The following is a 13,591-nucleotide window of genomic DNA, read 5'->3' as shown; positions in this document are numbered from 1 at the left end:
AGACTATAAATTGTAGTATATGTAATTTTCCGATATTTACAAAACATTTTGCAAATTTCGATATCAGTACGAGAAGTGATTTCACATTAAATTCTACCCACCCAATTTGCGAATTTCAAAGATTTCTTCATTTGTTAAAAATCTTAAAATATCTCTTGTTCCACTAACTTTTACTCGTAGTTTGCAAATTTATTTAACAAAGTTTCAGCTAATCAAAGAAACAGATGTGAAACCTATATTTCAATAGCCACTTAAAAATACGACCAAGTAATCATTTCGACTTTGAAGTAAATCATTTTCTGTTGTTTCGTAAGTCAAAACCTTGTTACCGGCAAGTTGCAATTTTTATGTTTTTTACAGCCAGATTATTGCACCGGACGGGTCATTTTTTTTACAAATTTGTCCCTCCAAATTTTGTAACTAATCGGAATTGGCAGCAATTTACAGGTCGATACAGTTTATACACTGTTAAAAATTACGTAGATACTTCGTGCTGGTATTGATTTGGTAATAACTTCTTCCGGATTGGTACACTCTAAATAAAGTTGAGTAAAATTTGCGATGACACAACTTATTCGGCAAAATTTACTCAACAAAGGTAAAATTTACTCAAGGTTGTGCGAAATTTCTACAACGTTGGATAAATTTTACCTTTCACTTGGTAAATTTTACACAACAGTTGTGTTATCGCAAATTTTACTTAACATTGAGTAAATTTTAATCAAATTTATTTAGCGTGTAGTGATTTGTTTCTGAGTGGTAAAATTTTCATTACCACAACATGACTGAATGGTGATCCCCGTTATTACCGTGCCGGTAGAGTCACATGCGTACTCCGGTCAGTAATGATTTAATACCAGGTTTCTAAGAGTGTACTAAACCTCCTAATTTTTTAAGGGTGTCTTTCCCCCATTAAAAAGGGAGTTGACGATCCCAAAGTGGACGCGAGAGAAACCCACAAACAAATAATTCCTAATGGGAACTGAGCGGCAGTAAAGCAGCCACGAGGGTCCCATTACTGGACCCTCCTCTGCATACACGTGGACCACAACAGCCCACCAGCCACGACCACAAATAGAAAACGCACAACTGCCCAACAGCAAAATTAGAGTCACAAACCAACCTAAACTCCAACTTCCTGCCAACGTTGCACTTTTCTTCTTCAGAAAAGTGCACCGACGCCGAGGGCAAAGGGTTGAATTTTTTTGGTACTTTCTCCTGCCTTCCGGTTACGGGTGATAAAGGAAAAAAATACAATTTTGGGGGCTGGCCAGAGATTTATGCTTTCTTTTTTAAAGAAGAAAGTGAAAATTTTCGGTGTGACTAAAAATTGGCGAGAAGGTTTATCCAGAGATTTTGAAATAGAACAAAATTTTGTTAAAAATTGAAAACTTCGTAGTGATTTTGCATTTTCATCAAATTTATTTTTCTTAAATTGGGTCCAGATCTTTGTAAGATTAAATTGTTACTACTTTTAGCTAAAAATGGATGAATTTTCTAAATATTTTTCTAAAAACATCTTAAAAAAATTCTCACCAATTACTTTACCCCCACAAGAAATGTATGCACAATTCCGCGTTTGACTTTCTCCTCATCCAATGCAATCATAACTTCCTCTCCTCTACTTCTCATCTCATCCTCTCCAGCTTTCCACCACTTTTGGACACAAGATATGACGCAACATTAATAACGCACACGATTCGGCATGACCATCGCAACGAGCAGGAGGCCCGGAATGCAGGGAAAACATGGACACAAATGAAAATGAAATGTGATTAAACTCTCTCCCATTGCGGTTTCAGACACGGTTTTGCAGTTTAGTTGAGCTGTGAGTGATATTAAAACGGGGTTTCGTCCGCCATTCTGCTCATCCTTTCCAGCTACCTCCTTTTTCTTCCGATCTGCGTTATTATTATTATGTTATGATTATCATCTTTTCTCTCCTCCTGCTACGTACGCTCGTACGTTGGCAGGGATCACAACGAGTTTTGTGTCATGTCACGCGAGGCCGCAATTCGGACAGAGAATAAAATAATAAATAAACAAAATGTTGGAAAACGAGTTCATTAACTCGTTTCAGGCTCCATTGGGAAAGGTAAAAGTTTGATATGAATGAATTTTAAGTTTGGAGGGAAATTTTGCAGGGGATTTGAAAAATTAAACATGTGCCAACTTTCAATATTTTAACCTTGTTTTATAACATTTCTGTTTTTCTTTGAGACTCCAATTTTAAAAACAGCGTAATAATCTCACAAGTATTTTGTGGGAGCTATCAATTTTACTAACTTATATTCTTATGGATATGATTTTAATGGATGATTTCATTTTCATTTCGAGTAGTTTCCTTTTTTAGAAGTAAAAACGAAGCCTTTAAATAGTTTAAAATAATTTTTCAACTCTAGTTTTTAATAGTTTTTTCTCAAATTGCTAACCCCCTCCCCCAAATGTTTTGCCTGTATTTTACAAATCTTCAGGTGGAAACAAATCTGAAAAATTATAAAATAAAAAAATGGTAGCGAGAGAAATGAAAGTACAATCTTACTCTCACTTCTCTCATTACCTTTCTTTAATTATATACTCAATAGTTCCCAGCTTACCAAATCGGCGTAAAAATGACACCTTGTTCATCTTGGCCACTTTTTTCCATATATGGAAAATATGTGTCCATATATGGATCCACCGGAATTGGTAACAAAAAATATTACCGCGTGGTAACAACAAAGTCTTATATTAATGTAGCGAGATTTAGGTTACCTAGAGGTACATACAAATATTGCAAAATCTGATAATCTTAACCTCGCCACTCTACCTTATTTTTAAGAGTTTACTCCCTCTTCTTACAACCTCAAATTGCACATTTATATCCCAATCTCCTCAGAAACTACGCTCAATTTTTATTGTTTTTTTTACATTCCCCACAATTACACTTTCTCCCCTGCCAAATAGGGATCAAAACCCAGAACTCACTCTCTCTGTCTCCTTGTGCGACTGCAATAATCATAATATCGCCATTATTACAACAATGCATACATCCTCAACTTTGCCGTCTGCTAAATCGCTCCACAAAATTGGATCCTGGCCATGACGACGAGATAAAAGATCCACCACCAGACCAGATGACAACGGCGGCAATAATCCTCAAAAGTGAGAGACTACTTTCTCCTCCATGCAGAAAATTCAGCATTTCTTTTTACAAAACCAACCCTCACCACGAGTATCCAGACGGCGGTTATGTATTTAAATCAACTTTTCTACTTTATGACAACCAACGTTCAAACTTTGTGGTTATGTTTCCTAAGGCTTATAAATCAGAAAAATTTCAAAATATTTTTACAAATTGTTACATATCTCTAGGTTTTCCCATATATGAATCTGAAAAATATATAAATGTACATGTCTCGATTTTTTAAATAGAGGCTATTCGCCGTACGCTTTGCGTGTAAAAATAGTCTCTTGTTTAAGAAAGCAAACCATAGGATATTTTTTTAAATATTATATTTTGAAACACAATATATTAATTTTGCAAATAGTTCAACGACTTGAGACGAATTTGTTTCTTAACAAATTTGGACATGAAAATATCACAAAATTCACTTCGGAAATACAAATTTTTCGATAATTCTCATTTTCGTGTTTTTTGTACATACCTACATAAACATTTTGTAACTTGGTATTTTGACATTTAATCCTACTAAATATTCAATACCTATTTCAAGGTAGTTTTTGTGAATGCATAGCCGCCCTCTGCCAATAACTTATTTCATTCTTGGAGGGAAAGGATTTCATCTCGTCACGTGGTTGGGGAAAAAGTTTGGCAGAAAGTGAAAGTCAAACTGTTATGGGTGCACATTTCCCTGCGGAGGAAAAGATTGCATCACTCATCCGATGCAAGTGAGGTAATATTGGACAGACTTTCACTCCCAAGTGTGACTCAAAGTTTGAACAAAATTGCAGGGGTGGAGTGGACTTTTTTGGGCAGGATGATCTAATATTTGCGTAAGCTGGATTAGACTTTTTGCAGAAAAGAATTTTAGTTTTGGATGGTTTTGGATATATTTTGTGGAACAGCTTATTTAACTTAAGGGGAAAGTTGATTCAGACGAAAGATAGCATTATGATTATGTAACCGATAAGCTGGAATTGTATTGTTTTTTACCCGGGGGAAAAACGACGGTGATAAGTTCGATTAAATTTTACATAAACAAAGTTCTGTTGCTTAAACAATATTGAACTTTTGTAAACAAAAAAGATACTTAAGAATCAACTCTGAGTTAAATTCTGGGACGTTTTTGCGAACAATTTTGCCCAGTTTTTATTGCTTTGTCAGCAGAACTTTATCTTTGTCACGATTTTTACTCAAATTTGATGTAACTTTCTGAATCAAGTTTGCAGGACAATATCAACCTCATAAAGAAATGGGTAAAGTAATGTGTACATCAATCTCTAAAATAAACATTGTGCAGTAGTTGCATCGATTCTTAATATCCGGTCCAGGTTATCGAATCTACGACGGATTATCTTTCGAAGTTATAAAACAATGCAATTCAGGACATTGGTCTTCAGGGTTTGTAAAAAAAACATTGTATTTTATGTACTAATTTTATTCACGTCTGCTTTCGTGATAGAATTATAACATTAAACGCCCATCATTTATCTAAGGTTATCAGTAACAAATCCCGTTTTCTTTCAGAATTACGTAAGGGCACAAAAAATATGCAATTACAGGGAGACAAAATTGACAAAATTTGGTGAAGCAATCCGACTAACAAAAATCATATGTTCTTTGCACATGCAAAAATAGCATGATATTTTGCAACACAAAGTTTCCCAGAGCAATCTCTTTCCATTGGTTCGGAAACAAAATGAATAAAAAACGCTGCAAACATGTCGATTCCTACATCGAAAAAAAGCATGTTGGGAACCCTGAGGAAGAGTCTGGACCTGTAAATGATCCTCCATTCCAGCGGACAAACAGTCGTTAGGAAGATGACCCAAAACCAACAAAGTAAATGTTTTGGTGGACCATTTCCTTCTTGTCGTGATTATGTAACGGAGCCGTCCTTTTTCCGCTAGTGGCCCACAATCCATCCTTCAAATCGTGGATGCATTTTCATGCCAGCAGGAACAATTAACGTTTTTTGCAGTGTTTACAATTTTTTGTGAGCACACTAAATAATTTGTTACCGGGACACAAGTGTTGAAATTTTAGAAGTAACAGCATTATTATGCAGGCTAGATGCACTTCGTTGTTCGTAATAATTTGGTACTACTTTTTACCAACTGGATTGGCATAATGAGTTTAATGACCCTAAGACTAGTGGAATGGAATTTAAAAAATTCCAAACTTGGTCGAAAATTTACTGCAACAATTTTTACAGAATTAATCGAACGATAGTTTACCAATAACAAAACAGTTTGTTACCAAATGCATATTTTTAGTCTAACGAAACCTAAATGCGTATTATTTCCCTTCACATAGTTACTCATCTAAATTTATCCCTGAAAAATTCCATCTCTCATTCCCTTTGAAATCCAATCCTCAATTTCACAAAAGCAAAATCCCACTTAAAATCAATCCCTCAAAAATAACAACTCTTCATGATCCACTCTTTCATTTTCAGTCTAAACTCGACTCTTCGTACTTATTCCGCCGATAACAAAATCCTCTTTCTTCCGAAAAACAAAGCTCAGACAAAGGCAGACGCCTCGCAGAAAATTCTTCTTCTGAAATCCATCCATCCAATATCTCGAGATCATTACAACTCTGTAAAAAAGTTAAGTCTTCATCGGATCAGCATTCCTAACTTTTCAGCTTTCTCCCCGGAATAAGGCGCACGATAGATTTCGCTCTTCTGGACCCGGGTCAAATTACTTTCTCGCTCAAAAACCCGGCGAAATTGCCACTTCATTCATTACACAAAACTTTCTGGACGACTTTCTCCTCGCGATTCATTATCAACTCCTTGACGGTGTCGATCACTAGTAGGCAAGCAATTTAATTAGCTCGACAACTTTCCTTTTCGTGAGAAAAGTTGGAAGAAAAAGTGGAAAAATTACCCAAATGTCGCGCCGAGCTGGAGCTGAACTGCAACCGGACACCTTTCAAAGGTCCATATTTCGTCGTGACGATGGGCGACGATGACGATGACGACGCGGAGTGAGACTCGGTCCAGAGGAAGGTGAGGAGCACGAGGAGGACGGGAACGAGGGTGGTTTTCGAGGTGAGAGTCTTACAGTGACCTCGCCGTCGTGGTGAGGTCACGGCACAGGAGAAGGCGACCATGTCCAAGCTCGCATCGTCCAGGGACGGGTGACGAGATGCAGGTTTGAGTGGCTGGGAGAAGAGGAGAGTTTAGAAATTCGGAGGAAATGGCATGATTTTTGGAGAAGCGAGTTTCACTGGGGCACTTTCACTTAACAAATTTTATTAAAATTTTAAAAACATTTGGCTCAATTTGTGAGAAGTTTTGAATCCGACAGGTCCAAGGGTAGCGGTAATTTGGAAAATCTGAAATTGCATAAATACAAATTAGCTACTTACGATGGGTCCCAAAGAATCTATTTTAGTATTTTCCAAATATTGAGAAATCATAAATTCGCTATTTCGACGCAAAAGTGTTCCAATCCAAAATTCTGTGGAATTAAATAATTCTTTCGGATTTTTTACGAACACACGAGACCAAATATTTTTGTCAGTTGTGTAACATGTAAACTTTCCTGAGAGCGAGGGCAGTCCTCATTTTTAAGTATCATCTTGCATTTCATATATTTTCCGCAGGCGTAAAATACGTTTGACACCGTTTGAAATCTAATTACATAAAAATCGCGTCAATATCGCAAACACATATGTAGCGAATGACGGCTAAAAAGATCTAAATTTATGATCGTAACGACGACTCCACATGGGACAAAGTGTCCCGAAGTATTTTTCACTCCTGCATTATTTACATCGGGACACTCTTAGAAATGGGGTTACGATTATAACCAAAAAGGAAACGTTATGTGACCCTTCCGCCGTGGTTATAAATTTGTCATCGAGTGGGGACAGTTGTCATCGACTAATTATCAAGTTTCACCGACTTGGTATTAAATTGTCACCACAGCTAATAAATTTACAAACAGTTGGTGACACATTTATAACCACGGCGGTAGAGTCATATACGTTTTCTTCTTGGTTATAATCGTAATCCCATTTCTAGGAGTGGAGAAATAATACGATAATCGTCTCGCCATTTTACGGCAAGACGAAGAAACTTTCTCCAAGTTTCGAGTCTAATCCAATCCCTGGATCTACAGGTAGATCCTCGTAATTTTCTCCCACTTTCTGTCTCGCCAAAGTAGTAATATCATTACCATTTCGGGTCTCTCGGTCTGGTGAAAATTAGAGACAAGAAATCACTTTGTCCTCCTCGTCCACCTATCAAAACAAGTTTACAAGATTACGCGTTGCAGCGTCGAGGAGGAAACCAAACCACGAAATAATCCGGGCTCTTAAAACGAGACGTGTACTTCGGGACGACGAAATGTACAACAATTTCATTTCACTTTCGCTTTGTTCTTATTTCGAAGAAAGTGCGGTGTAATGATTAAAAATTTATTTTGGGGAGAGGAAATTCGGTTAAGTCCACTTTGAGAAGTGAAAGTTAGTACGAACGTGAATTAATTGAGACTGTACTGTTGGTTCTGCGGCGAGAGTTGGAATCCATCGCCGATTTACATTAGCCGAACGAGCGGAATCGGGTAAGGTGTTCTAAATTATTTTATACCTGTTATTTTATTTTGACGTGAAACTCATTCATTTTCTCAATTCCAGACACAAAATTGAACGATTTGTACGCCAAAGTAATAATCTGGTATAAAATAACATGTACATGTGTTCAACAGTACATGTGTTCCATGGAAAACCAAATTTGAATTTAGTGGCGAATAGTTTATTATTCTTTAGAAGAGAAAACTTTAAGTCAAATCTTTAAGTTTGCACATATTTTTACACACTTGTAAAAATCTGGAACGCAAATCAGATTATAAAAATTTTCATTAAACAAGAACCACGACCTGCAATTAATTCGTTGCACGATTAAAAATAGCATAATACACTCAAAACAAAACGGTGTCAATATATGACTTAACCGGCTTGGTTACAATTGTGATTCCGAGTAGTAATGATTTTTTTCCGTCCGGTCATGACATTATAACTACCGGTATCAAAATCATCATAACTCGGATTCAACATTGTAACCAAGGCGGTTAAGTCATATATTGACACCGGCGGTGTTGATTTGACAAATTTTTGTTCTGAGTGTAGTTATGCCGTTAATTTTTGCCAAATGTGAAAACGAAGTGCAAAAAACAGCGTAAAATATTGTACACAGCTTACTGCACAATCCTTGGTGTGAAACATAAAATACAAAATGTAGGAAAATTTGCAAATATGATGAGATTGCAAGACTTTCTCAAAATCTTCCCAAATTTTATGCGCTGTCTTATTTTCGCAAGTTTCTCTGACTTTTTTACCAACACTCACCCAACACGGGATAACTTGTCTGATGATTATTGCACCTTGCGTTGGATTCCATTAGGCGAAAGTGTTTTCCTGGAATTACGCTTAATTTAATCACGTTCACTCCGTTAGTGAAGGAGCGAAAGCGGGCATATTTCGAGATGAGTGGCATCCCGAAGCATAAGTCGGAGTCCTCTGTATTTAATCTGGAATATGACGTGTACAATTCATTTTTCGAAAACTGATTTCTCAAAGTGCATGGCAAACATGGGATTATTGGTTACATATGTCTTTTTTTTTGCACCTGTCATATTAATTAATTTATGACCATTTGACACTAATTTGGTCAAAATGTGAGAGCATACGCTGAGACACCGCCATTGTAAGTAAACCAGATTTACTGTTAATGTGGAGCAGTGAAAACCAACGGTTTTAGTGAGAAAGCACCGCCGGATACTGAAATAGACCATGGATTCAGTCCTCGAAAGCTTACCCAAAGCTTTCTCTGATTAAATACCCTCCATTTCCACTTACACAAGAAGACAAAACCGCAGCAACTACACAGTGGACCCACTCAGCCAACCAGAAAAGAGGGCAGTTCAGGAAGGATGCATCCTCAATTTCATGCTCTAACCAAATGCGATACGAATATCACTCTTTTGTTTAATTCTGTAACAAGCATTATTACCAAATTAACAAATTTATGAGATAGACTTGGTCCCCGATTTGGGTTTACTTTGGCATTTTGGTACAAGCTTGAATTTGAAGATGGTAAATAATTTACCAATTGTGGCCAATGTTACCAAATTTGATGACATTTCATATTCTGTGAACAGATTGTTATCGCATCATTGAAATCGTGATGTATTTAAGTTTTTATACTACAATTTGGTCATGTTTTTTCCCAATTCGTCACATTTTATTATTACCGGTTTGGTAAACATGTTGGAATTTACCAGATCGGATGTCAAAATTGATGACACCCTTTCTGCCCGTTCCTGAAGGAGACTTGTCTCTAATGTCTTTCATCTCGAGGCCCGAGGAGGATTTGACGCAGCTTTTGAAGCGATGCCATCTGATGCGACCTTTCACTCGGGCATCGCACCTTTCACCCACTCGCTCAGCCCTTTCGCCCACTCGCTCAGCCCTTTCGCCGGTCCCCAAGAATTCGGGGATTTAGAAACGTAGAGTATCACCAAAAAAAACACAATTTAAACAAATCCTCAAAGACAGGCATCACACCCTTAATAATTATATGACCAGAAATTTTACCAGGGTAGTTTACCGTGTTGGTAATATTTTGTAGTACCGAATGATACAGATTAATTATTTCATAACTGAACTTTACAAATTTGGCGAAATTGTTTTTAAAAACTGACTTTACCAATTTTGTAACGATGCGAAGAATTTGGTACTACTTTATTAACAATATATTACGTAATTAATTATTACCAATTTATCACCATAGGGCGGATATGTATGTACTTAAATTCCGCAAAATATGTATGTAATATGTGCTTAAAAAACTCGAAAATATGTACATAAAAATATTTTTCACCGCAATTTTCCGCGGTGTTTATATGTAAATAATTTTCCAGACCTTTCACATTTTTAGCACTCTTATCAACGAATTATTAAATATTTCTTGTTATTATTCATCTAACGACCCCTAATGCGACATTAATTATATTTATAGATTTTCAGGGGTATTTTTTGGCTTGAAAAATGGGACAAACTCGATTTGCTAGTCGTTCACATGAATTGAACACCATTATTATGAAAATATAATTTTGACAAAACTTTAACTTCTGAAAAAAGAAAAATATTTGTACGATAAAAGCCTCGAAATATGTATTAAAATATTTATATTTAGAAAAGGGCTCGAAATATGTCAGGAAATATGTGTATTTCTGAAAAAAACTCAAAATATGTGTGAAAATATGTTTATGTACGAAAACCCTAAAATATGTAAAATATGGAAAACTATGTTTGAATTTTTGAAATCATACTTCGATGGGATGTCAGTATACGAAGTTTGAGTACGATCTGATTTGATATGAAAAAGTTAGAAATACATACATATCCGCCCTCTGTTTATCACTATTACCAATTATACCAGTTTTATGTCCTCAAATTTATTTTTAAGTGTGTCCAACACCAATTCGAATGGATTTTACCGTCTCCAGAAATAAATTGAACAATTAAATCATGTCCAATTCCCGTATGTAAATCACTCCTCCAATTAATGGCGGCTGGGACGAAGACGTGGGTAAAATCCAAATGGAAATTTAAGTTGTTTCATCTTAATTAAGTTTTAATTAAAAGTTTTTCAAGAAACGAATCTTAATTGAGTATTGTTTTTTATGTAAATGAAAAACCGAAAGTCAAATTTCATCAGAACCATCTAAATAAACTATCTAAAAATCCACTAAATAGTAAATTTTCGCTCAAATTTTATCAACAACGTGCAACTGTAGCAATAGCAATTTGAAGATATATACAATTCACACACACAGTCTTTGCGCAAATTCTGTAAACTTAAAAATATTTTCTTAATTTGCTAATGTTCATATGGAAAGTTAAATTAGCTTACAAATTTATATAAACCTGCTTAAATCAAGGTCTTCTTATTTTGTAAACGTTTGTAAAATTATTTTACAAATTTGTGAAATTTACAAAGTCATCAAGCTGAATTGAATTTGGAATTGTTTTTTTTGTAAAAAAATGCAAAAAATAAATGTTCTAAAAGTGTGACCTTCAATTTAATTGTCACCTCGGAAAATTTATAATGTCCCTAAAGTTATAAAAATTCAATTTTTTGCGTTATTTTTTGTGTTATTTTGTTTCGTACAAAAATAATAACCTTTTATACAGAAAACTTTTAAAAGCTATGACAAAAACTGTTTCATAGTTTTCGTTTAGTTTTCTTTCATCTAATTTCGATTCTATTGTTCCCCTCAGAAGGACAAAAACGACATTAATTATTTATTGCGTGCTGTTCCCTCTCTCGCTTGGATGGTGATAGCGTCGTAATAATAATTACGGGTTTAAGTTTAAAGAGCTCCCTTTATTTTGTGAGAGGCTCAATTTAAAATAAAACAGTTTCTCTTATTTCGTACTTCAAAAGGATCAATTTAGTTTGAGACGTAATTTTGAAATGGAAATTAGAAAGTGGTTCGTATCGATTTATTTTGTGACTTGTTTGCCTCAAAGGAAAGAATGGGCAGATTCACGCCGAAAAATAAATTTATGTAAGACACAAAAAATCGGATAAAATGGGTATGAAATTCAATACCGATTGGTACAGTCAATGGAACAAGTATAGGCACCACCGACGCAAGCTAAATAAAAATGGTTATAACTTTGGCATGCATTATCAAATTAACATGAAACTTTCTACACATTTAACAAATCTAATGTGGTGTTCGATTATAATCATGTTTTATTGATTAAGATTAGATAAACACAGTTTTTAAATAATTTGTTGGAAAATATGCAAAATTAGCCCGCAAAAAGTATTGGCACCCTCTAACTTATAAAATCATAGATCAAAGAATCACTAATTTTATTACGTCACATTGCTACTAATATTACGTGGCACCTCCCCTCGACGCAATAAGAGCATAAATAGGCCGTGGAATGGATTCCACAAGTTTCTTTATAACGCTTTTCTATATGGCTGCCCACACTTCTTTCGAACTTTTGATAAGCTCATTTTTCGAAGAGTGGTCTCCCACCAGTCTCTCTTTTCTCAACACGGACAATCAAAATCACATCGGTAGACTGTGCGGCCAACGAAAGAGCCTTAATCTTTTCGGTCTCCAAAAACTTACACCGTAAATTTGGCTACATGTTTGGGGTCACTGCATTTTTGGAATATGAAATTCCTTTCTAGGTCAAGTTTTTGTCAAATGATTTCAAATTATGGTTTGTAATGATTAATTAGACCTCTCTGGTCATGATTTCGTCGATAATGACCATGTAAATACGCCGCGATGAAGTCATTTAACCCCAAACCATAATCGATCCTCCTCTGTGCTAAACAGCCATACGAAGATATTCGTATTTCTTAGAATTTTATGGCACCCCCTAACTTAAACCAATGAATGAGCTCCGAATAAATAAAATATACCTATGTCGGACCAGCAGACCCTTTTTCATTCATTGGAAGTCCACTTAGGGTGATATTTAGCCTGTTCCAATTTATTGAGTTGGTTCGTTTTGGGGACCCTCGCGTCCGTCGGGCTACTGGACCCTGAAACCCCATTGCATGATTTTTGATTGATATCCATATTGTATGATATGTTGACCCCACAGTTGGTTTTCAAATTCAACATGGTTTTGGGAGCTGAAATCTCCCGATTTCGAGTGATTTTTGCTTGATTAATCTGTCGATTATGGGCTAATGTGACTTTTTTCTGCCGGATAATGGGAAACCAGCAATTAAAAATGGCGCTTCATGTTCATTGGCGAAGTTTCGAATAGTAAATATCACTGAGCACGTTTTCTGTCTGAGTTTTCGATATCCAAATTTGTTTGAGAAGGAGGAAAGATTATTTCTCGCTCCGCCAAAAATAGCTCGTTTGATGTCGCAATTTTGGCTCTAGACAATACCAATCTGGACTCACGAAGCAGATAAAGTTATATTTTGTGATCTGATTAACTTACCGTGACAAAAGGCAGAGGTTTATCGTTATAAAAATTTCGCACAAATAATTAAGACATAGGTTGCCAATACTTTTTGCAGGTTCCAACCTGACGCGTTCGTGTCAAAATCAGAATAACGTTACGGCTATACAATTTCAGTCGGGAATATGATTATAATCGAACACTACATTAGATTTGCTAAATGTGTACAAAGTTTCATGCTAATTTGATAATGCATGCCAAAGTTATAACCAATTTTATTTAGCTTGCGTGGGTGGTGCCTATACTTGTTCCATTGACTGTAACAATGTAATCCCACATGTGGTTGTTTTTGTATTTACCTTTTTAAATTTATGCGTATAATAAACAGAAGAAAAAACATATTTCAAATTTTGAAGATGATTCTTCTTTTATGTATAAAAATTCACCATCTGAAATAGTTTG

The 13,591-nt window shown here is 35.6% G+C and overlaps 1 protein-coding gene across 1 annotated transcript in view; it reads right to left on the bottom strand.

Moving 5' to 3' along the window:
* The window catches only part of LOC110860858 (neuroligin-1), a 96,419-nt gene that overhangs the window by 49,456 nt on the left and 33,372 nt on the right, over positions 1-13,591 (bottom strand). Inside the window, exon 2 of the mRNA XM_035860690.1 lies at positions 6,058-6,508. Coding sequence (XP_035716583.1) covers positions 6,058-6,283 — 226 coding nt within the window. The 5' untranslated portion in view covers positions 6,284-6,508. The remainder of the gene's footprint in view (positions 1-6,057; positions 6,509-13,591) is intronic.

This window comes from Folsomia candida, unplaced genomic scaffold, assembly GCF_002217175.1.
Source record: "Folsomia candida strain VU population unplaced genomic scaffold, ASM221717v1 Fcan01_Sc035, whole genome shotgun sequence".
In the NCBI taxonomy this organism is placed as follows: domain Eukaryota; kingdom Metazoa; phylum Arthropoda; class Collembola; order Entomobryomorpha; family Isotomidae; genus Folsomia; species Folsomia candida.
Note: the sequence above shows the minus strand (reverse complement) of the source record. Positions and strands in the feature narration are given on the sequence as shown.